Consider the following 25,959-nt stretch of genomic DNA (forward strand, 5'->3'; position numbering starts at 1 on the left):
GTTTCCGCTTGAATTTCCTCAACTGTATCAAATCTTCGCCCCTTCAACTTGATTTTCATCTTGGGGAAGAGAAAGAAGTCGCATGGAGCTAAGTCTGGCGAGTACGGTGGGTGGGGAACAACTGCCATCTTGTTTTTAGCCAAAAATTCCTGCACAATGTAAGCCGTATACGGTCATGCGTTGTCACGGTGAAGTACCCAGTTGTTCGTGCGCCACTTCTCTGGACGTTTTCTCCTCATGTCCTCCCTCAAACGACTTAGAACATCGCAATAGAACTCTTTTATTGACTGTCTGACCAGGAAGGACGAACTCCTTATGAACAATCCAGTCAATATAAAAAAGCAGATCGACATAGACTTAATGTCGCTCTTGACTTGTCAAGCTTTTTTTTGGCCGAGGTGAAGAAGGGCTCTTCCATTGCAACGATTGCTGCTTGCTTTCAGGGTCGTAGCCATAAACCCAACTTTTGTCACCAGTGACAACCTTCGAAAGAAAGTTTGGATCCTCTTGAAGCTGTTGCTGAAGTTCCCTGCAGACTTCCAAGCGATGCTGCTTCTGTTCATTTTGCAGCAGTCATGGCACAAACTTCACCGTAATCCTCCTCATATTCAGTTTCTCTGACAAAATTCGTTGACATGTACCATAACTTAGTCCCAAGGTGTTACAGAGGTCTTGGATGGTCAGTCTACGATCTTGTAGAATCAGATCCCTAACTTTCACGACATTTTCTGGTGTATTGCCCTTTGACGGCCGTCCCGAACGATCGTCATCATCAGTCAATGTTCGGCCATTTTTAAAACGCTTATACCAGTTGTGAGTTTGTGTCTGGCCTAAACTGTTTTCACCAAAAGCTTGCTTCAACATTTGGTGCGTTTCTGCAGCAGTTTTCCCAAGTTTGAAACAAAACTTTATACAGACACGCTGCTCTCTCAGGTCAGCCATCGCAAAACCGCAAACTCACGGAAACACAACAGTAGAAATACGTTCACCAACAATAAACCCAACCACTTAACTCGGCGCCGCTTGCCACGCTGATTCAAGAAGGATGTGTGAGGAGACACCTAGCGGTATTTTGATGTATTCATAACCATTCCTGCGCAAAATTCAAATTTCAGTAACTTTTGGATTGCCCCACGTATATTGAATTTAATAATACAGTGATTTGTGTTTATAATCAAGCATGGACCGTAACTATGCTCTGTCCCTCTGCAAGATGGTTCAGTGTATATGAAAACAAGAGAAACTACCCATTCTTTTCCTGGGATTTGGTTGTTTTTCTTGTCATTATCACAGTATGTAGTAGTTAAAATTTTAAAAAAGAACAACACTCGGATTAAGAAACCAAAGTTTAATAATGTAATAAAACAGGAACAGATTGGGATCAGGGATTTGAATCACATCCAGAAATTCCACTGTTATACTCTCACATCACTTTAACACCCATGGCTACCATACTACCTGTGCCATCTGGCCTGCTTGTGCCTCCCATTCATTTGTAACGTTGACACTGCTCCCCTCTAGATTGCTCTGGAGACTCCCAAAAGCAAGGGTTTCCCAAGAAACATTGAGGTACTTCTCAAAGTACTGACCCTATAAAACGTATCTGTGAAATTTCCAAGAGGTGGCTGTCGTAGTTAGGTGTATAAATATGAGAAGAGATAGTGTTAACACAGATGCAAGTGTACAAGCAAATATGAAGCAGTGAGTGCTGTGAATTGCAAGTTGGTGCAGTCTGGTAAAGAGCCAGTGAGTTAATAGTAAAGCAGTTTGCAGTTCAGTTGAGTGTAGAAGACAGGAAGTAAATTTAGTGCAGGCAGAGAAAGGCGAGAGAAGTACAGTGGCCAAGGAGTGGTGTTACAGTTAAATATTTGGTGGAAAAAGAACTGACATGAAGATCATAAGTGGTTACTGATGGTGAGACAAGAACTGCTCCAATTAACATAAACCATTACATATTTACAATTCTTTGGAGTTTCTTCAGGTGTTCCCTATTAAGTCTGCAATGGGAAAAAGGAACTGATAGATAACTTGTATTCCTGTATATGGTGATATTATTATAGGGCTTCTCACAGTCACGAACCATTCAGGCAGGTGAGTCATATGCTCCTCCCATTAAGTTGGGCTGTGGAAGTGAGACTGTAATCATAACCAATAAACCTGTGTTATATTACAAATAAACATCCAGAGTACAACTGATGCCATAAATGCTCTCTTTTGTTACACATGCAGACCTGGCACTCTACAAAAAGTTTACATTCAGGCATTGAAATTCCATATTAGAAACAGAGTAAACCTGAAACTTGAAACTTATCTCGTGTAGAAAGATTTCATTCAATTTCTCTTCAGCATACCTCCACTCCTCCAGAAAGAGTGAAATGGGTGCTAGATTTGAACATTCTCCTGATGACATGAACAACAGATTTTTTCCAACATATGGAATCTTGGTGCCAAGCCCCTTGAGGCTCAAGGCCAGAGGTTTTTGTTTCCTTTTTTTTCTCCCACCCCCTCACTGAGCCATGGTCCTAGTCCTTATGTAACTTCCTCTGTGATAAGAGGGTGGATTTGTCTCTTGTGAATATGTTTGGCCTTTTGTCAAGTGTATGTATTGCACATATAGCATGTTACTGAAAATTCTTTCTTTTGCACTATATGTATACAAGTCCTGTGTCAGTCCCAACTTCGCAAAGCAGATCATGCCTATCTTACTTATCTTATGCTACAATGGCAGCTTAGTCATTTAAAGGATTGTAAGCTTGACCACCACCAAGTTTAGCCTCTTATATTTTCTTTGTCTGGCTTCGCCTTGTCCTATACTGCAAACATGTTCATTCTTATGATTTTTTATGACTTTTGCTTGTTACCTGCACAATTTTGTAATATAATCGTATACATATGGAAGGTTGAAAGCCATGCACAAATCATGGACTGGTGTACACCTTGGAAAATATCCAGTGGTGTCAAGAACTTTATTTTGCAGGCGCTGCTATATTAAGAGGTAATATCCTCAGCACAGACTGCATATAAAACAGCTTCCAGCAGTTCCTCTGTTGTTATGTGATGTGTTATACAGGCTGTTGCCTAGTGATGGCCTCAGCCATCGTGTCACATTATTTTACAATATAATTAACTCTCCTTTATTTTATATATTTTCTGATCTTTTAACCATCACTGAATTATTGTCCTAATGACTGAGTGTAGTTTATATTGTTTGAATTTTAAAAATAATTTGTGTGTTTGCAGCTAATCTTGGCAATGAAGATGAGGACAAAGTATCTGTAATTTCAGACCTGGAATCAATTCTTACATTTTACTGCAAGTCTAAAAGCCTGAAATATGAGAAGGGCAATGGGTGGATTGAAATCTTACTTCCTCTTATTGCACTTAAATTACCGAGGTCTGAAACATACAACTTGTTTGAGGCTATCAAGAACTGCTACATTCCAAGGTTTGTAAGGTTATCATCTTTTCTATTACAAGTCTGCACAACATATAGATTAGATTCAGGTGATATGAATCTAGTCCCATTGAAGAGCGAATACTTGCTTGGCTGGGGAGGCAATTCCTGTCTTTCCTGGAACCATGGGTTTAGTACTAAGTTCACACAGGCATACTACTGGAGTGTATCCATAGTTTTTTTAATACTGTCCGCATCATCGCACATAATTCCTTTAAGATCCATTTTAATGTTCTCCCATCTGTGTCTTTATCTCCAAAGTGGACTCTTCCCTTCAGGTTTTCTGAATTAAATCTTGTATATATTTCACATATTTCTTATTCATGCTATGCGTCCCATCTATCTTGTTCTCTGTTTGCTCATTAGAACAATATTTTGTGAAGAGCATGAAGGATGAAGCTTCTTTATTGCAGTTTTCTTTAACGTGCTGCTGCTTTGCCTCTTCTAGAGCCAAATATTCTCCTCAACACATTGTCAGAAATATGTATTGTGACGTGTTGCGCTATATATGATGCCCCTCCCCCTCACCCCGCCAGCCGTGACACGCCAAGCGGAGCTGAAGTTAGCCGAGTCCCAGCATCCTGGTAGCTATGCAACACGAGTCAACAGCGGTGACGTCACAAAGGGATACCGCGGTTGCTAGGCAGCAGTAAACAACTCCGGACAGTGTTACTAGTAACACAGCACCAGATAACAATGGTGCCTATTACGTGGCTGTTTTCTGAGTTGTCCGGAACGAGGCTAGATATGGAGCAGCGAAGACTATTCACAGTTAGTTCTGAGTTAGTTCCGAGCAAGCCTACGAGTCAGAGTGTGTGATCAACAGTTCTCCATTTAGCCAGCGGGGAGTAACAAGTTAGCCAGCAATCAGTCAGTTGTATTCTGGCATTTGCAGTGTAGTATTTGTGATACTGCAGATAGCAGTAATTGTCAGATTGTAAATTGTGTGATTGTAGAGCGAATGTGGAATAAAATTCGCTATATCAAGTAAGGCGTGAAGTTATTTTGTTGCGTTATACCCAACACGTGACAGTATATTTATTTATAATATTTATTAATTTATTTTATGCTTGTTCTATTATAGATTTTTTGTTTCATTTTCATACAGGCACAAATTGCCCTAGAAGCTGGCATTCCTCTAAATTCTCTTGAACTCCTCAACACCCAGTTTTCATATACCCTCAATCTTCATTTTTCTCTTTATGTTAGAGACCAAGTTTCATGCCCATGTAAAAGAACAGGTAAAATTACAGTTTTGTATATTTGAATCTTTATGTTTTTTGATAGTCAGGGTGGCAAAATATTTTGAGCTGAATGGTAGTGAGCACTCCCTGATTTTAATCTGCTCATAGTTTCTTCATGAATGTAATGCTGATGTTGCCACTGTTGTTCCCAGATTTTTAACTTTAGTGTAATATTTTTTCTAATATAGCTACATCATAGATAAATTTTATGCATGTTTAAAGTAGACTGTTTGGAACTATTCTTCTATCCTTCAAAATTTGGTTGAATATATTTAATTGTAAGCCTGGACAAAATAGAAACTTTCAAGGCCGTAAAGCAGTGTTTCTCAACCGCTGGGCCGCGCAGCCCAGTACCGGGCCCTGGCATCAGTCATACCATGCCCTCATCTTATAGAAAAAAGAATTTGCCCGGCCACGGTTTGACAGAAGTTGAGAACCCCTGCTGCAAAGTCATATGAAGATATAACTTAATTGCAATAGTGCATAGTCTTACAGGAAACTATACATAAGTATGATGTATTGTATGAAGATTGCATTATTAATCAGAAATTATGTTCTAGGGATAGCATAAAACAAACGATTTTTTAATTTCTTCCTTTGTTCTGGACATGAGTGATGAAAATACTCTAGTATTTATCTGTTTTCATGATATGGAATAAGTGAATTGATTTTGAAGTAGGTAAGTATGGGTATGTTCTTAGTTCACTAGTGTAGGGTGGAATAAAGACATGAGTTTCATTCCAAATCCAGATTCTGAATTTTCAAATTTTTCATTTCACATTTCTACCATTATATGAGCACCGCTCTCCTTGTTCTTTCATTCATTCTTGAAGTAGCAGACTGTTTTTTAATCATTATTCTGTTGTTTCCTTAATTTTGTTTCAGTACACAGTGTATTTTTTTTTTTTTGTCTGGGGATGGTGAATTTTTCTGGTTTCTGTTTAAAAGTTCTCAATTTGTAAAAGATTGTTTGGCCATGTAAGCTTGCATTGTAGTAAATTTTGTGCTTGTTTTCTCATGCAGTTTCTTTTAACTTTCCAAAATGTGCACCTGTCACCATTACAGTTTCTTGTGAATACCCTATCTGAAGGGCATAGAAATGAAGTATTTGGAATACTCTATACAAATAGCCATTAAAAAGTATACTGTCACAAACTTCATTTGTGTCTTTGTCATCTTGTGTGCACATTGGATAACAGGGAAAGGAAGGTACACTTGTCTTAAAACAGTTACCATATGAAGGAGAGTCAGTAAATAGGTCACAATTGGAAGTAAAACAGCTGTAATGGACATAATAGGTTTTCTGTGTGTATCGCTAGATAGCAACACAGTCAAGCTTCATGACAATGTAGGTAGCAGGTGCACATGCCCATGTTCAGAGGCTGGTTTTAGTAGTCAAAATGGCGAACGTGCTTGAGGGTATACTACAGAAGAGCACCATTCTGTTGTGCTTTTTATGTGGGCAAAATGACTCAGTGCAAAGGATGTTCATAAAGAAATGTTTTCTGTTTATGTTGAGAAGTGTTTGTCACATAAAATAGTTCACAACTGGGTTGAGAAATTCTCTTACCAACACTCAAAAGTCGCAGATGATGCCCGACCAGTTCTCTCTGTTGAGATTGTGACAGAAGCAACTGTGTAGTAGATGGAAGAGTTGAGTGAAGCTGGCAGGAGGGTAATGATAGACAGTACAGCAATGCACTAGGGTGTTCCCATGGTTTAGCATACAGCATAATCAATGATCTTTCTAAGTTCCATAAATTGTGTGCACAGTGGGTACCTAGAGAACTGAGAGATTGAGAAAAAATTAATCGAATGTGTCAGTCCATTCAACATCTCGTATGGTATGCAAATGAAGGAGAAAATATGTTTAACAGGATTGTTATTGGTTATGAATTATGAGTGCATCACTACCAACCCAAATCGTAGTATGTTTCAGTGCACTGGAAACATCCCAATTCAACCCCAGCCAAAAAGTTTAAAGTTACATCAGCTGGAAAGGTTATGCTTACCGTGTTTTGGGATTCTCGTGGAGTACTGTAAACCCATTTTCAGAAGCGTGGTGATAATGTGAATTCTGCAGAATACTGTGAAATTCTGTGGAAGCTTCAGGATGCAATTCACAGAAAACATCCAGATCAACTGGCAAGAGGGGTACTGCTTCTTCATGACAATGCCAGACCCCATACAGTCCGAGAAACCCAGGAGAGAATTCAAGAACTACAGTGGGAACGTCTTGAACATCTGCCTTACAGCCCAGAGTTGGCTCCTAGTGACTTCCAACTGTTTGGTCAGCTAAAAAACCACGGTGGCAGATGTTTCTTTGATGATGATGATGATGATGAGGTTGAAATGGAGATGTGGAAGTGTCTGAGACAACAGTCAAAAGTCTTCAGTGTTGCTAGTTCTGACACAATAGTAAAGCAATTGGACAAGTATATCAGTGTTGGTGGAGGATATATTGAGAAATAAATGTTTTTCCAGGTTCATATATCACATGCTTTACATTTTATGTCCATTTATGACCTGTTTACTGACTCTTCCTTGCAGAAGACCATACCAGATACACTGGAAGTCCCATTTGCAGTTCTTTGATGTAAGGTTTTCCCCATATGTCACATTCAGTTTTAATGACCGGAAATCAGTCATATGAGTGTTAAATTACCCAGACTTAAGATTTTCCTGAGTTTAATGTTCAGATCCATTAACCCCAAAAGAAACTTCTGAAGGGACTCTAACTGTAATTTTGTCTGACTTGTTCATAGCTTAGATGTAGGATCAGTTTCTGTTGACATAGTCTTTGCGCCCATACTATGGTAAGCATTCCTTTCATTCTCCACTTTGGAATATTTTTTAATCATCACATTTTCACATTTATGATCATAAGTTGGTAGGCAATAATTGACAGTGTTTTGGTTCAGAATGCTGAGGAGAATATATGAATGCAAGTGAGAGGAAATAACAGGAGGATGGAGAAAACTGAATAGTGAGGATCTCCACAATTTCCACTCTTTGCAAAATGTTACTAAGGTGATCAGATAAAGTGCACGGAATGGGGACAACATGTAACACACAAAAGGAAGGTAAAAAATACATAAACAGTTTAGTTGAGGAATCCAAAGGGCAGAATCCACTGTAAGAGACCTATGAAAGAAATGGAAGACAATATTGAACAACAAACAAACTCCGTGGTTTGTAGTCCGCAAGCGAACTATACCAACCGAGCGACTGCTGCTTGTCGGCGAAGTTAGTGCCAACTTTAGCGGATAGAGGGTGTCAGGTGGTCAGCACAACGGATCCCCACGGCCGTTAATCTCAGTTTTCTAGACTGGACATTTGACTGGGAGGGTAAATAAAACCACGAACAAACCTGTCAGTAGTTGGAGTCGGCCATGATCGAAACAAGGACCTTCCGAATACGAGTGTAAAGTGTTAACTGCTGAACCAACCCACTCGCTACTACTGCAGTGGACTCAGTCAGCAAGTCAACATGAATAAAGTCTGACGTCTAGCATCCTCTTGCTAGGAGAGCCGGGATAGCACAGTCGGTACAGCCGGTATAGTTACCAGCTTTAACCCAGGTACCCTTTATATAGGATTCTGGAGCCAGTCTACACCTTGTGGAGGAGAAAACAGATCTTAAAGAAACAGGATGTGAAATGTGGACTGGGTTAAAGTTCTCATGATAGGGTCCAGTGGTGAACTCTTGTAAACACAGTAATGAACCTTGGGATGCAGTGACGAGTTTCTATACAAATGATCAATTATTAGCTTCTTTGGAAGGACTGTACTTCATTAAATTAGTCAGTGGCAGTTGTCTGAGATAGAATAGTTATTTGTCTAGATATAAGCTTTTCTTAATTTTTCAGGTGCTGCAAGAAGAATGGCACTCCCTTTCACTTGTTCCGGTTATTATTGCTATATCATGACCCAGAATTATGCTCCTTTCTTGATACCAAACGGATAAGTCCAGACCTATACTGCCTCTCTTGGGTGAGTGAAATCCACTCCAATTCATGTTAGCGTATGTAGGTCTAATGAGGTTTGTTTTGAATAGCATGTACAGAAGTGAACCAGTAATGAACACACAGGCTCAGTGGAAAATTTTGCAGATGTTTGAAATATTTTTGATATAGTTTATTCAAATTCTTGTTGTAAGACAGAAAGAATATCTGCATGTTCTTAAAAACAGTTGACGTAACACTGACCATTACAGCATTGTTTATCAAAATGAGAAGTGCATGTCATTTGTGAGGCTTGTGAATTTCAAGAGAGATGATTTTATGGGCCTATACAGGAATTTCTTTTAAAATCACTATGTTAATTGGTTAACCAATTAACATTGCAGTCAGGGTTACACTGTATACAGCTGACCAGTTTTGCATATTCATTTAAATGAATAACCATGTTACTGATCATAGTCATTATCACAACGACAACAACCATCACCACTGCCACCACCAGTGCCACCATCCAAACAGGTGTTGAGCCATAAGTTGTTTCTTGCCATTACAGGGACCGCTTAAAAGTACTAATTTTTTGTGTGTTCAGAATGAAAATTTGCGAAAATGTACATACTAGCTTCACTCTGTATGCCCATCTGGCTGTATGTATTAGCATGAGAATAACTGAATGGATTTTCATGAAATTTAATTTTGGGAGTTTTGCAACAATTTCATGACATGTTGAAATTTTGGTTAAAGTCAGGCAGCACTAACAGACACTTCATAAGAAGACCTACATTTATTTGTGTACTCTTCTTGACTGTAACTTCCACAAATCACCAAATATTTGTCAGACTCAAAGATGTTTTAAACAGATGTTACATAGAAAATTGAAATGCAATGAACTCTTTATTATGTATGGTAATGCAGAGAAATGACTGTTTTCCCACTTCTAATTTGTCTTTGAAAGAAAATTCTCTTTCATTCATTTTAGAATCTATATAGTGCATAGGCAGTAATAGAAAATATTGTGAAACCCTCATTTAATGTTCCATGGTATAAGGTTCTACTTCAATTAGTTTTCAGTTTCAGTAATCCACATTCAACAATTGCAGTGTTAAAATTCCTGTCTGTAAGAGTTTTTCCTCAGCTTCATGTTCAGGTCTGCTGCTCCTCAAAGAAACCTCAATTGGAGGTTTTACTCTTGTCATTAGCTTTATTAACACATATTATTTTACTAGGTGATGTTACTTATATATACATCAATAATTTTTCCATAGTTGTTTAATGAAACTTTTGGTTACAAGGTACATAATGTGACATGTCAACACATTACCAGGTAACAGCTTGATAAACACCCTGTGATACACACATGCAACAACAGGATGAATGTTTATAGCTCATTGCTAGGCACCAGTCAATGCATCAATGAACTTGCTGGGTAGGAATCATGTGATGTCATTCTGTAGGTCCATGCCGAAGGTTTACAGGGGACAACAAAGGTCATTTGTGGGCAGTCATAAGCTGGAGGAGTGAGTAATAGATGGAGTTTTAGTTGAGTTTCGAGGTTCCAGGGTGATCGAACAAGAAATGGCAAGAAGACTCCATAGTGATTTGAAGTGCTAATTTCTGTGTTGAGATCCATTGCCAGGAGGCGACTAGTGAAAACTGAAAATCCTATTGTGTCTACAACGGAGAACTGTAAATTGTGTAAATCAACAATAGCACTGTATTTAAATGTGATTAAGAGAACTTGTAACTGAAGTGCTAATAAATCCAATCATCTGATCTAGAACCAAATATTTTTGTCACACATACCCCTGACACATGACAATAATATAAATTCTAATCTCATGTTATTATATGCACGATGCAGTTTAATTGTATAGAGAAGTTTGTTGGGTAGTCCTCCTTACTCTTTTGATTACATGTTTTGGATCACTGTATTACTTCTGTTCTATCCCACATCTCTTGTCTTGAATACCAACTTAGAATTTTTGGATGTTTTGCTTAATAATAAGTATTATTTTGATTTCCAGTTCCAGTCGCTGTTTGCGGCAACATGTACTTTACCAGTTGTGCAAGCAATGTGGGACCTGTACTTCCAACAAGCTGACTCATTCTTTCTTTTCTTCCTTGCTTTGGTTATGGTTGTTAATGCAAGGTAGGCTTAATGCTGTTTATTTTGATTATGTTAATAAACACTTCTGAATCTATTTAAACCAGTCTTCAAGTTTATGTGGTACATGTCTTAGTATCTCTTTAGATTTTATAAAATATTAAACTATGAAAGTGTTGTTGTTGTTTAAATTTTTATTTAAATATTTTATAATGTTAAATGTTCTAATACTCTTTTTGTTTGATTTGTCTTCACTGGATGTTTAAAGTTTACTATGTAGAAATCAAACTTTGGTTCTGATGAAGAAAGACAGAAGCCAGAATGTTAGAAACATTTTTAAGGATTGGATAATGATTGATATCAGAAACAATTTACTTGTATTTGCAGTAAGAGCTAAAGCAGATTAGAGAAATGTGTAAAGCATTTAGGCATCTCAGAAGAGAGAGACTTCTAAAAATTAGGTATAATGCAGGAAGCAGAGTTGCACTGTAGCATTCTGTTGTACTAATATTGTTGCCTTTTGTGTGTATGTGTAACCACCGTCTTAACACTTTGTGGACCAGTGGCATATTTTTATGCCCAGCGCTTTTAAATGTGGCGGACTGGTGGCATATTATTATGATTTTAGGACACGTTATGTTGAAACACACTATACCTTGCACTGGCGCCAGGCAGACACATGACTGGTGCATGATAGACCTCTTGAATGTTTGCTTCATAGTCAGTAACATGACCCCGCTGTTTTTGACCCAACTGTTTTCCTTTCCCACTCCAAAAGAAAATGCCTTTGTTCATCTTCCAGCTGCATGCACCAGGCAGGAAGTTACTAGTGCAAAATGGATCAAGGTCAGAAGAGGTTGAGGTTTTCTCGGAGAACAAGAAATATCTGACTTGTTCTCCGATGAGCTATCTGATGTCCCTTGTGAGTCTGCTAGTGATAGCGACTCACAATCTGATAGTGAGTGTGGCAGGGGCGAGCAAAAATTTGTGGCCACAGACAGTGAAAGTGGCAGTAGCTCCGATGAACATGCAGGTAGCAACATTGCGGGGACAGCCACATGGGGAAAAGTAGACAAAACGCCTGCTTTGGAACAGTTTACTGGAAATCCAGGGGTGAAGCAAATTCCATTGGACCCAACGCAAGTGTCTGAAGTAGCGGAACTGTTTTTTGGAGATAGTTTCTTTGACATGCTATGTTAGGAAACTAACAGATACTATCTCCAACACCGTGAATGTTATGACAGAAGTTATAAGGTGTTGAAGTGGGTGGATGTCACTTCAGCAGAAATGAGAAAATTTTTTGCAGTAATCTTTCTAATGGTCCATACAACAAAAGGAGTATGACTGTCTACATTGCAAGTTATTTCTAATGCCACTTCACAAACTTCACAAAAGGGAATGTTTCCAGAAATATCACACTCTCAAGCACTTCTAGGAGCATTGGTAAGTGTTCTCCAAAAATTTTTGTTCATAAAATTAATTAGGAGACTTTATATTAATATTTAAATTTAACAGTACACAAGTTAGGGTAGTAGGTTTAAAAATGCCAGTCCCCAGGGTGATTTAAATATTTAAATCACCGGTCCGCGAAGTGTTAAATGCAGCATTTATTTTCATCTTCCATGCATCTTATTACAAAAGGCAACAGTGCTAATAATAAGATATATGAAAGATGAAAATAACTGTTGCATTTAAGATGTTGGTTACATGTATATACAAAAGAAGAGATGACACACATGTTGAATGGAAACTATAGCCTTGTAGAAGAAGGATTCTTGTTACAAGTGAATATTTGTGCAGTATTTGTAAAAGAAAATGTTCATCTTTCATCAACCAACTCCATGGTTTAGGGCCATGCTAGATCATTTGATACTTGCTCCACTGGTCAATATTCCCTGTATCTGTTCAACCCAACGATTCATTGCCATTTTCGCCAAAGCCTACCAGTGCGCCATATCTTCAACCAGCACTGTCTGGTTCACATTTCTACAGTTGTTTTCACATTATTTTTTATATTGTTTCCCTCATGCATGTGTTGCTCTCAAGTGGTCTTATGCCTTGAGGTTTTGTGGTCAGGGTTTATATGCAGATCTCATTTCAGCGATACATGTATATTAGATACACTAAAAGTTATGAAGCTCCTCATTGCCTAAATTGTTTATAATCATGTGTTATTTCATCCTCCTTAGTGCCTTATATCTACCTTAACGCTATGTTCTGTGACACTGTCAATCTCTGTTCTTCCCTCAGTTTGAGTAGCCATGTTTCACACCAATACAGAACAACAGGCAAAATTATAGGTATAACATTTCAAAATAAAGGATTCTGAACTGAATGGGAATACTCGTTCCCCAGTTTTAATTTGTTCATAATTTAATCATGAATTTAATATTTGTTACTGGTGCTGTTACACCTAAATAGTTTAATTTTGTCACATTTTCATAATATGTATCAACTGTAGGATTTAGGGTTCTCATAGCATTATATCCAGAAGATAGAACTCTTTCTATGTATTAGCTTTTCTCATTTTATGAGTTTCAATTAGAATGTTGGAACTGTATTATTGTACTCCCAATTTTTTAACCTCTGATGAATGAAAAAGCTTGAATGCTAATTGTTCTATTATATCAGAGTCCACCAAAGTGTATAAGTAACTGATGTAGTGGAACATTGTTCTTTCATTTTTTCCCTGATTTCTGAGTAATGCAGAATATCTGTTTTATAGTCAGTCTATTACGTTGTAGTCCTCACTGATGATCCCCATTAATTTTACCAGAACAGTGTTTGATATGATTTTGAATGAAGTTTATATATTTGAGTTTCCTCTAAAATGATAGTTGGTTTTTGTCCATTTTTACAATAACAAATTACTATGAACAGATCTGTCTGATATTTAACTATGTAGCTAAACTCTTTCTCTCGAGAGTTACTATGTTATTCTGAGTTTAATATTGGCATTGTCATTGTGTTTTTGGTTTGTTAATGGTCATCAGATGTTGGAGTTGAATAAGTTCGATTTGAGGCTTTCACGGCGGTGACTATGAAGAAAGCAGTCTTCTGGGATTTGGCACCGTGTATATGTGGTGTTAACCGACGTTTCGGAGGAACGTATCGCCCCCATCTTCAGGGTTGAAGAAGTATAAGTAAATCTGCAAGCGACAACACCGTGAGACACGGTCAAGCAGACGTTCCTCCGAAACGTCGGATAACACCACATATACACGGTGCCAAATCCCAGAAGACTGCTTTCTTGAATAAGTTCATTCACAGTGCTTAGAAATATGCATTTCAACAGGGAGCAGATCCTGAGCATGAAGAATGAGAACAAGCAGAATATTGTTGATACATTAAGTTCGATGCCATGTGCACTGGAAGCCAATGATGTTACTGATTTTTGTTCGTTAGCGCAGTACTATGCCTTGAAAACACCAGGATCCTTCCGAAAGGTGAGATGCGTTTTACTTGAGGATATGTGCGATTTCTTCACATTTGTAAATTGAGCTAATTAAGTTTGAAACCTTATTTACATATAAGTCATTAGTAGTTGCATTTGAACACTTAGGTCCAGTGATTCATGTGCAAAATAGTATTTTTAATGTATGACACACCTCGCCAAAACTGCTAATTCTTTGAACATAGTAAAGTGCATCAGCCCTTCATTAATGATTGTTGTGCTTCGTATCCTACACATGTTCTTTGTAGGATTTTGTCTTTCTGCAAATTAACAGCAGCATAAGGATCACTGGGATGAAGTGTAAGCTGCATAAATTAATGGAAAAGATCTTAAACATAAAATTATATTTAGTGACATTGATTGTTTTTATGTTATTGCCACAAAATTAGTCAGTTTTAAATTTGCCATACTAATGTATATAATGGTTAGTGGTATACAGCATACTTGTGAAGTACGTGGTCTGACAATGAAGTTCATGAACTCATCATGGTAAAAGTGCTGCATACCTCATTGCTGAATATTATTGTGGTCGCATTCAAAGTACTCCCCTTGGGAAGCTATGCACTGATACCAGTGCCTAGTCCGCCCTTCAAAACAATTTTTTAACTGGTTTTGTGGAATGGCCTTCAGAGCTGCTGTTGTATTACTCATTATGTCACTAGTGTCATCAAAATGCCTTCCTTTCAATATTTCCTTTATCTTTTGAAGCAGAGAAAGTCGCTAGGGGCTAGATCCAGTGAATAGGGAGGGTGTTCCAGCACATTTATTTGTTTACTAGTGAAAAATTCCCCACTGGCAGTGTTCTTCGGTGATCTCCTTTGGTACTATTTTTGCAAGTACCTTCCCCATATCAAGATCTTCAGTTAAGATTTTCATAACTGTTTTTCTGTCAATGTTTGTTTGCTCTGCTATTCTCCTGACAGTCGGCCAATGATTTTCACGGACAATTTTACGAACTTTTGCAACGTTTTCTTCAGTTCTGCTTGTTGCTGACCGTCCTGATCTCTTCATCAGTGACACAATGTGTCACCCACTTGTAAACTGCTATTTTCTTCCAAGCACTAACATCTCTCTGCTTTCAGTTCACTCTTGTCAAGTTTAATAAGAAGCTTCGACATTCTCGTGACGGCACACCAAAACACACTTGGACAATAATAGACGCCACTTAGAAAGAGACTGCCATAGATCAACAACAACACAGCTGTGAAATGTTGACACTGCTGCAATGGCAAGCACACAGTGCTTACCATATCATTTGATCACACATTCATTCTTTGTCAGTATTAATTCCCATATTGATATTTTTTTAATGTATTGCTTATGAATACAGATAAAGGGAATACTGAATTCAGTATTGATTCAGAATAAGTAAAATACTGTAACAGAACTCACACAGATTATCTGGATACATATGTATATATGATCAGAAATAGAAACAAAACTAGTTGTTATAGAGATAATGGCCACGCCATAGCTCAAGCAGTTAGTCACTGGCTTCGCACCATGGCGGCCCAGGTTTGATCCCAGGTCTGGTCAAGTGGGATTTGTGGTGGACAAAGTGGCGCTGGGGCAGGTTTTCTCCGAGTACTTCGGTTTATGCTTCCTTCTGAATTATTTCCAATTCGTCAGTCATCCTACCGTTTGTCACTGTGTAGACTAGATACTAATGGGATCATAAAATAAACAACGGGAATAGAAATTAGAGAACTTACATATTTCATTTAGAATCTGTGTTTAAAGTAATGAAATAAGATCTCTGTGCAGCTGACATTAAGGGAAGCACCTTCACTCCATTCCCACTGTTTGCATGGTTTAGACCCAGTAGTGACTAATGTAGCACATTTACACATTACCAGTGTCTATATATAATAAAAACTTAGAATAAAGATAATTTCTGACCCAAGCATATTGTGTCTGAGAGAAATATGATTGTAAGGTTAGTTAGTTAGTTAGTTAGTTAGTTATTGGAGAGGGTGGGTTTCCCCATGCACTTAGACCAGTACTGGTCCATTGTGCTTCCCTCTATGATATTCTACCAGTCTCTATACCCTACCGATATTGGTGCGTACCATCAGTCCCGACCGAGCCAGCGAGTTTGGCCTCTACTGGCTTAGTGGTATCTATAATGCTTCCCCCATCTATCAGAGGCGTTAGAGACTACTTGTTGGGCGGGAAATGTCCTTGAATTTGGCTCAGTGACCTCCTTTGGAGATATGAGGTTCTTTTATGTGCCGCAAAGCTACGTCACGGGACCCACAGCTTAAAGTCCCTCCCGGAGGACTTGTTCCCTGAATTTTTCTGTCCTTAAAAATTCCACGACCTCTGCCACGTTTGAACCCGCATACCACGAGTCGTGAGGTTGGAACTTTACCTCTAGACTACGGAGGCCACTTCAGAGGTTAACCTTTAATTGTTTCCTTTTGTGTGACTTAGTACATTGATTAGTACTATTTATGTGGTGTATCATAGAGTTTGATTGCTATTGTCATGTTTCATTACTTCAGTTATAAAAGTTTGAGGATTTATTTATTTAGTCTCTGTTCTGTTGCTCTAATATTTGTCTGGATACTTTAAAAGGAGGATTAAAATATGTTGCTGCATTTCCAATTGCAGCTGGGTAGATTGCTTGCAATTCTGCGTCTTTAAATCGGGTTTTAAGATAATTCATTAATTTTCAATCTGTTTCATAAGATTTTCAAATGGTAGAAATTTCTCCTTCTCTGAACGACCTTCAGTTTCAGTAATTACAGTGTCTTTATGTTACAAATTATGACTTATGACAAATCTCTCTGCAGGACTTGCTGAAGGTATTGTATGGTGATAGTGACGACTTAACAGAAACTTCAAGTATCTCACAAGCCCTCTGTCTTCCTGTGTCAGCTGAGGAATTAGTAGAAAATGCAGAGTCAACACAGAACTTAGATAGTATAGAATGTGTTCGCTTCTTCCTTGTGGATTGTCGTCCAGCTGAACAGTATAATGCAGGACATCTACCAACAGCTTTTCATCTTGATTGTAACTTGGTAAGATATGATCTCTGTTTACTAGAAGCACATTGTGTCATCTTCCATAAGAACCTTAGGTCTTGCTGATGGTCACAATATTGTCCTGTTGCCATGTAATACAGTACATAGTATTTATGCGTGAGATAACATGTCATGATTAACCTTTAAAGGGCAAATATCTGATATATTCATGCCCAAGTGACTTGGCAAGCAGCTGAATGTCCAATAATTCAAGTAGTTACTATAGGATTCTGACGATGGTGTATAACACACTGATATGTTGGGATTTTGGACTTTGATTTTGATTGAGGCTAGCTCTTTCTAAGGGACCCAACTGAATAGGTGTTTTCCTTCACCTGAGGACGGAAACAGATCCAGTTTCCGAAACGTCGTGTTTTTATTTGTTATCTTAAAAACCAGGACGATGGATAAAGTCCAAAATCCCAACATATCAGTCCAATAATTCAGTCTCACATCTTTTTGAAGAGCTCTTCTAATGCCCTATGTTTATGCTTAGACCAAACGAAGCATGGAATTTTACTCTGCAAGGTTTCAGCATTATCTTTGAGAGAAAATGTGGTAGCCTCAATGTCTCACGACCCTGTGGGCCTTCACAGCCTGTTACAGGGACAACTTTACCTCTTTTTTTTTTGTAAACCATGCATCAAATTTATTTTCCTGTGCCTACAGCTATTCTAATCATGTGAAACAATTTTCTGACACTCTTAACCAAGACAGCAAATACATTTTCCTTCTCATTCCTTTTTCAGCATCTTTAACAGTAGGATTGCTGTTCAAACTTGATAAATATACATGAGGGAGGTAAAATATGTGAGGGAAAATGAAAATTATGTATGATCAGGTGTATGTCACAGTTGTCAGTGGCGGATTTTTACTGCCCATCTGTAATTTTCTTTGTTCATGTGCATATGGAGCAGTTTTACGAACAGAGAAGAAAAGTGAGGAGAGGATAGCATTGCTACTGAACAAGATATTCCTGTATTCAGTAGCTAATTTGATTCCTCATTATGCTTCTTTCTTTTTCCATTTTCAAATGAGTTTAGTAGACCAGAGATCTGCACTCAGTATGGCAGGACCTTCGAATTGCATGTGTCTTTTAGCCAATTTAGCCTCTGTGCAGTATGTTGACATCAACTCAGAAGAAGAGCTGGAAGATCCCACACTTCAGTATCCATCATCTGCTGAAGATTTTGAGTGCCACCACAACTTCCTTCTGATAAGGCAGATGTGCACAAATTTGTGGGAGGAATGGGCTGAACAGGGCTGCTGCACCCAGTATTGCTGAAAATTCACAACCCTATGAGCTCTTCTTGATGTATTTTAAGACCATCGTGGCAGTAATTGTACAAGAGACCAACCGATATGTGCAACAAGATGCACAAGCAAGAAATAAAATCAGATATTCCATATTCTCAGTGAATAAGCATGAAGGATCTATACGCATTTCTTGCTGTTGTAGTTCAAATGAGTCATGACCACAAGCCCACTATACATTTATAGAACAATTTTATTGATCTGGTGCAAATAGACACATAGATGTCAGCCAAAAAATGATAAAACATTTTTAAAAGTATGAGGCATTCATTCCTCTATTGTACTGTTTTTGTTTAATTGAGATACTTAAATAAACAGCAGTGATATATTTTTTTTCTAGTCTGGTGCAATTACAATTTAAAACTACCACCTGAATGGCTCAAAATTGGAGCCTCATATTATACCTAAAGAGAAAGTATTTGGAATGTTACTTTGATGACTTGCTGTCCCGACTAGGTTTTCTTTATGATACATTTGAGACAGTATCTTGATATAGGCCATGGCTACTTTCTTTTTCATCAATATCATCTCATAATCATAATAACCTTCTAGGCAAAAGACTGTCCCTAGGCGCTAGGCCTCACAAACATTTAGTACATAAAAGTAATAAATGAACTTGTAATTTGTTTACATTTGTATGATATGAAAGAGTTTTCAGAATTTGCTGAGAAGTTGCTTAGGTTGCAAGAAGTTCATGGAGGTCCTTGCCTCATAGGCCTTATCTTTAACACAATTTGCCATAGAAGTTCTTTCAGTAAGCTTATGACACTCAGCAGATGTCGTGCCTTCCCTTTATAAGTCTCTTTTGCTGCCGCTTCGGCTAGACGGCCCCAGCCTTATGGAATTCCCTATATATTCATCTCTCCGCACTTGTCTGAACATCCATTATTCTCCCGCTCCCTGCAGATGAATGGTTTTTCTGTACTGCAAGAAAATTACGTGTTAACATATTTCATTTCTTGTGTTTTTACTCATGTGAGATTAAATAAGATTGTGTTCATGTGTACAAAAATTTGTTTTGCTTACATGGCAGTAATATGAGTGTGGATGGAACTTTGTTAGAAACACCATTTTTGTGTCAGTTAAAGAAAAGTTAACATCCACTGGTGAAATATGAATAGTATTTCATGAGTGTACCAAAAAATACAAGACTGTGCTAACTTTACAATAATTTGAAGGATTTTACTGAACAGATGAATGAAAGGAAGTCAGTGAAGAAATTTGAAATGAACTGAAAGACAATTTCAGAGTAATTTAGTGTTACATAAATCTTTGTCATTATGATTATCAAAGAACTTTTAAAAAAGGGGGAGTTATGTAATTGATATGCTTTGGTAGGTGATAGAATTAGTGTATTTTTAGGCTTATATTAATCTCTGCAGTAGCACTTATTAGCATCTATGTTTCTGTGCCCATTTGTGCATATTTACCTATGGGTGGTAGAAGGCATAGATGAGCCTAAAGAGGTCTCAAGCCTCCCCCAACCAAAAGAGGGAATTATATTTGTACCAAGAGGTGTAAGGTGTTCACTCATAGATCCCAGGGTGAAGCCCCTGTTTTTAAAATATTCTCAGTTTATGTTCAGGTCTTCATAACCTTAGCATTTGATACAATATCATAAAATAACCTAACAAGAACCATGCAATTATTGTTAGGTATGTTAATACATTTCTGTACTAATGCTCTAGGTATTAGTTCAGACCATATGAATGTTTTCCAGGTATTAATTTTTAGCAAATTTCAGATGCTTCAGGAACCAGCAGCCTTCTCTACTGCTGTACAAGGTTTGCTGTCAGCTCAGCGACAAGCATTAGCTGCTCGGTCAGCAGCAGGTGGTGAACATTTGTGCTTCCTTGGATCAGGGAGAGTTGAAGAGGATCAGTACACTCACATGGTTGTTGCTTCCTTTTTGCAGAAGCACACACACTATGTTAGCATGCTCACTGGAGGATATCAGGGTAAGTATTGAAAATGGTATGTTTTACTGTAATTGTATTAAGAAGGGTAGCTAATAAATCCTTTGAAAATGTGACAGTGTTCAGATACTTGGGTACAGCAGTAGCAATCCAGAGGTAGTCATGATGGAATTGAGAACCATCTAAATTAGCAGAGTGCTTGGTACTTTTCAGTTCAGTACTGTATGAACGCCTGGAGAATAAACTATACAAAACTCTTTTAAGTTTTCATATTATTTTATATGGAGGTGAAACTTGGCCTCTCAATTTTAGCACTGTCACTTCACCATCTCTGTGGAACTGCATCCATGTATCAAAATTCACACTTTGAAGCTCTTTGTCTCTTATTATTTATGTAACACTACATGTTTTGGCCTAACTGGCCATCATCAGGTGTGTAAGATTGTAGATGAAAACTGCTTCCGTGTTGTTACACTGTTGTAGTTAGCATTTTGCGAGTAATGTAAAATGCTTATAAAATATTTTAAGTTTTTTTATTATTACGATTATATATAATTTTAATATATGGAATTTTTCCACATGGTGCTTGCAGCCTGTAATTACAGGTATTCTCACTTAATCATATTAGAGAAATTTAATGAGACTGTGTCCTCGCACTCTACTGGATATTATGTGCATTTGCCACAGTCTATATCACTTTCATTTTTTGTTTCATGGTTCGTAGCAGGGCTCCAGAAATATAGCTGAAATCTACTAGTCACTTAACAAAATTCAGTCATTCAAGTTTCACATAGTGCTTCATACAAATATCTTTATAAGAGATTAATGTAACACACACTGACAATTCATTGGGAAGTCTCATCCTTTGTTATATAAACATTTATGCTGTAATGTTCCCCTGGTTTCTCCCATATTGTTTTTCAGGCCTCCAAGTTACTGAAACACTGAAACTGACATATATCCCACCTGAGTGACATGCACAAATAGTTAACTGTAAACCATCTTTCCTATAGCATACTGCACTTCATGTATATACATCAAAACATTATCGTTGCTCGCAGAATAGACACAGTATGCTGAAACAGAAGGCTCCTCACTCATTCATGACCTACTACATAATTTATGTTCCTACAGTGTGTTAACACTATTACTAATGTTATATTTTAGCGTCCTGTTGCACTGATCCATGTCCATGATTTATTCCAGCCGTCTTACAGTGCACACTTTCATCCACCTCACTCTTCACTCCTGCACTACATGTTTCGGCACAAAGGTGCCATCTTCAGGTGCTATTCGATTTGTGCCGAAACATGTAGTGCAGGAGTGAAGAGTGAGGTGGATGAATGTGTGCACTGTAAGACGGCTGCAATAAATCATGGACGTGTTAACACTAAGTAGTTTGTTGCTATGGTAACCTAAAATTATGTAATAGTTTATAAATCTCACTTTTACAAAATGGTTTTATATATGCAGGATGGAACTGAATTCATGCACAAGCTGTCCATAGAGTGATTCCTTGTTAAAAAATATAATCAAAAAATGTACAACATATGTGTTAAGATGGAGATACATTCACAGTTAGATAGAGTAACATACTTCTCAGTAGTGTTATTTGTCACAATGATATGCACCTCATTAAGTGTACTCAAGATGCATATTGCGCAGCAGGGGTTATTTGAACAGTTTATCAGATTTTCTATTGAAAGTTACATTTGAATGTTACAGCAATTCATGAGAATTTTGGTGAAGATGTAGGCAACAGTTTAGATGAGCATAATGCTCAGAGTTGCCTTGTATGCACCCCTGATAATGCAAGTGAAGATTCAGAAACTTTTCGACCAAATGCAAGCTCCTCAGATCTGTTGGGAAAAATCAGGTATTGCATTCTGTTTTGGCATGGTCGGTCATAACTGTGAGTATTTATGAAGTTAAAGCTGAATTTGGAATGGAACTTATAACATTCTTTTGTCAAAATAAAGTATTGTAGCGATTAATAGGTGTAAGTTTACAGAGCATCTTATTGACCATGTTGTTTGTTTGTTCTTTTGTTTAACAAATGTTTATCTACTGCATAGGTTACCTACCATTAATTAAGATAATAGGGGATGCATTTTGAAATGGAAAAAAATTAGAAGGAAACAACCATCACATATTTGAATAATTCTGGGATTTGAACCTGAGATGAGGCAGAAGCACTACCACCATATATTTGCCTTTCATCATTTGTCATTCTCTGTTGTGAATAGTGTATGTTAATGCAATATTTGAGAGAAGCACTTAGAATAAAGGCCTGTTATTCATGTTTTAGACATACTGCTTCTTTGTTGTGAATTAGGTGAATATGTCTGTTACTCTTTCCTTGCAGTGCAGCTATGAAACTTAAATCAGCTGAGGTTAAGGGAAAGCTTTTCGACTATATTGTGAATCCAACAGGAAGTAATGCAGTGGAACGACATGTTAGTAGCGCAGATAAACTTGGTAAACGTTACCGTAATATGGCTCCAGTCTTCAGTATTGATGAAGAAGATGGAGGTAAGTTGCTTTGGTTTTTATGCTTCAGCACAAATAATGAAGATACTTTGACAAACTGTCTTCATCAGCAGATAATTTTACCACATATTTTTAAATGTGCGTTTTTTTTTTTAATTTCAAGCCAATTTGAAAAATAGTTTATTCTACACAGCTGTTATATTTTGTATATAAACATTCAATTGACTATTAAATCATAGCAGAAACCATATATATCTATCTTTCTCTCTCAGTTGAGATGTCGATGAAATAAAAGCGTTTTGTCAGCTGAGTAGACAGTGCCAGTAATTCAGCCTTAGTAATTCACTGTATTTTAATTAGAAGACTGAAATACCTTCCTCTTCTTTTTCAAAATTTCAGGAAGGAAATACAACAGTTGGCAAGGGAAAGGTGGTTCTTGATAAATGAAACAAATGAAACCAGATTGAGGGAAAGTCAGAGTATCAACAAATTGGAGAGACTGAACACCGCAGCTCACAGAGTAGTGAAAGAAAAGTTACTGGGTCTTCCTTTTTAAAGACTGGATTATTCCAATTTGATCTTCCTTGGTTTTAATGGCTGCAGAAGGTTTTTTTTAATGTTTGTAACATATATGTCTGTAAAGATTGTTTTAATATATGCACGAGTAATTTGTTTTATAAAGAAATATTGTTCAGTTGTGATTAGAAGTTATATGTTTATATTAGCATGCACCATTCTGATGCATACAGAAACATAACCATCTGTTTCTATGAAGACAGTTTGTCAAAACACTACACCTATCTGTTTCTTCAGAATGTGTCAGTTCCTATATTTCCATTCCTGCCCAACAGCAATAGTTATAGTAATTTTCAGTATGTGTCTAAAGATTGTTGATCTTCCCACAGTACGTATACATATATGATTAATTGAGTGTGTTTGAAGATGGTGCTTGCTGATATACTCATACAAATTGTATTAATTATATATGTCATTTTGCCAGTAAAACCTTCACAGTCCAGGATAGTTCACCTGTAGAATTCACTCAGTAGAGAATATATCTTGTGAGATTCAGTCAGTTTATTTTTTAAGTGTGCTTCATATAGAGAATGATCTCATTAGCTTAACAGGGCCTATCCAACCATCTAAAAGCATATATCAAGCTTTCTTCTCCTTGGTGGATTTTGGAATAATTTATTGCAAGTCTTCAGGCAGGAATGTAGATCTGCCGTTAGCTAACACTACAGTAGTATTTAAATATCTTGCAATAATTAACATTAATAAGACTATGTACTGTAACATATCTGAACTTTGGAACAGCAGTTTTTTTAATTAGAATTTGATTTTGGAATTCCAGATCTTGAAGCATTATTCAAACAAGCCTAAACTTACTCCACAGTCCTTGCATTAATTAGAAGGTTTCTTCCTTCTTCCCTTTTCTTGAAATAAGCTGCATTTTGTGGAGTGCTTTATCAGTTTGACAGATCCTCTCAAGTAAGTGCCTTGTAATTAGCCACAGGGTGCACTGGCCCTCATGATAAGGAGTTTCCATTGCCTTTCTATTACCTCTAACAGTTTCCTTCTTAGTTTGGTTCTAAAATTGCTGAAACAGCTTTTTTGCCTGCGGACTTGATATATTTGGCAACCACATGAACAGTTTTTATACTAATAGATTCTAAAGGGTTCTGACAATGGTGGATCACACAGAATTACTGGGTTTTTGGACTTTTTTCCGTTGTCTGGAATTCTAGAAAATAGAAAACATGACATTTCGGAAAATTGGATCTGTTTCTGAAATGTTGCGTTTTCTATTTCCTAAAATTCCGGATGATGGAAAAAGTCCAAAAACCCAGTAATTCTGTGAATTTTTATACCGTATGGTACTAGTTTTTTCACAGGAAGATATGGTTGCAATATTTGTCTTCTGAATACATTTCTCCCATATATGAATTGTATTTACATATGCTGTTTGCTTATACCCATCTTTTAATTTTGCATCTTGGGTACATCTTTACCAGCATGCTCCATTTTTGTTCAAAAGGAGGTAGAGTTCTAATGAATAACAGCATTCCAATGGTGGTTCTGCTAACTTCATCACTGTCACAGTTGTTTCCAAACGTACTCTTAGTTGAGACTACATTACGTGTTACCTCAGTAATAAGACCACTATATACAGGGTATTATTATCATTAGCATTATCATTAGTATCATTATTATGCGGTACTTTCATACTTATAATTTATTTGTTGTTGAGCACAGCGGTTGTATGAAAATTTCACAGGTCGTTCTGCACATTGGACCACAACACTGACACTACAACATATTCCATATAACTCTCTGGATGCATTGCATCAGCAACAGTAAGCCTTGGATGAGACCTGAAATCACATATTTTCCTTGTTAATGTGATCATTTAAGTGGAAATATGCTTCATTAGAGAGTCATATGACATTCGAGACACCTGGATTGTCCTCCTTTAGCACTCAGTACTCCCTCACAAAAGAATAATGTCTCACTATTTTATCTTCCAACAATGGCTGACATATCTGCATTTTGTATAGAAACAAAAGCAAGTCATCACAGCAGGTTTTCCATGCAGTGCTGGTTGAGACCCCAATGTGTTTTGTTGAACATCATGCACTTTTTCTTGGAATTTTTATTGTCGTTTTCTGTGCTGTACAAACAGATGTGATACATTTGTGTCTCTATGCACATATTTTTCACACACACACTTCCTGTTTCTTCAGCTTTATAACAATCCAGCAGACAGTATCTCTTGATGGTACAACATGAACATAAAACTCCTGGTAATATTTTCTTACCACAGCAACATGAGAAGCACCAAAGGGGTAAAAGGTCATGATAAACATTTTCTGATCTGACATGTGTGACACCGTCTTGTTACTCTGTTCAGCATTGCCAATAGCAGTAAGTGAGTTTCCCAAATGTGTAGAACAGTCTATGAAAGTTTGACAAATTTATGTTCAGTAACAAAGAAGTT

At 37.3% G+C, this 25,959-nt stretch overlaps 1 protein-coding gene across 5 annotated transcripts in view; it reads left to right on the forward strand.

The window, feature by feature from the left end:
* The window catches only part of LOC111873402 (TBC1 domain family member 23), a 58,474-nt gene that overhangs the window by 16,302 nt on the left and 16,213 nt on the right, over nt 1–25,959 (forward strand). For 4 of the 5 annotated variants that reach the window (XM_023868081.1, XM_023868082.1, XM_033755080.1 and 1 more), the window contains exons 3-10: nt 3,241–3,445; nt 8,568–8,691; nt 10,682–10,806; nt 14,057–14,207; nt 17,011–17,238; nt 20,300–20,513; nt 22,197–22,347; nt 22,837–23,003. In XM_023868081.1, coding sequence (XP_023723849.1) covers nt 3,241–3,445; nt 8,568–8,691; nt 10,682–10,806; nt 14,057–14,207; nt 17,011–17,238; nt 20,300–20,513; nt 22,197–22,347; nt 22,837–23,003 — 1,365 coding nt within the window. Of the gene's footprint in view, nt 1–3,240; nt 3,446–8,567; nt 8,692–10,681; nt 10,807–14,056; nt 14,208–17,010; nt 17,239–20,299; nt 20,514–22,196; nt 22,348–22,836; nt 23,004–23,360; nt 24,481–25,959 lie in introns of those variants that run through there. The other variant, XM_023868083.2, reaches the window with a different exon arrangement.

Source organism: Cryptotermes secundus, unplaced genomic scaffold (assembly GCF_002891405.2).
Source record: "Cryptotermes secundus unplaced genomic scaffold, Csec_1.0 scaffold22, whole genome shotgun sequence".
In the NCBI taxonomy this organism is placed as follows: domain Eukaryota; kingdom Metazoa; phylum Arthropoda; class Insecta; order Blattodea; family Kalotermitidae; genus Cryptotermes; species Cryptotermes secundus.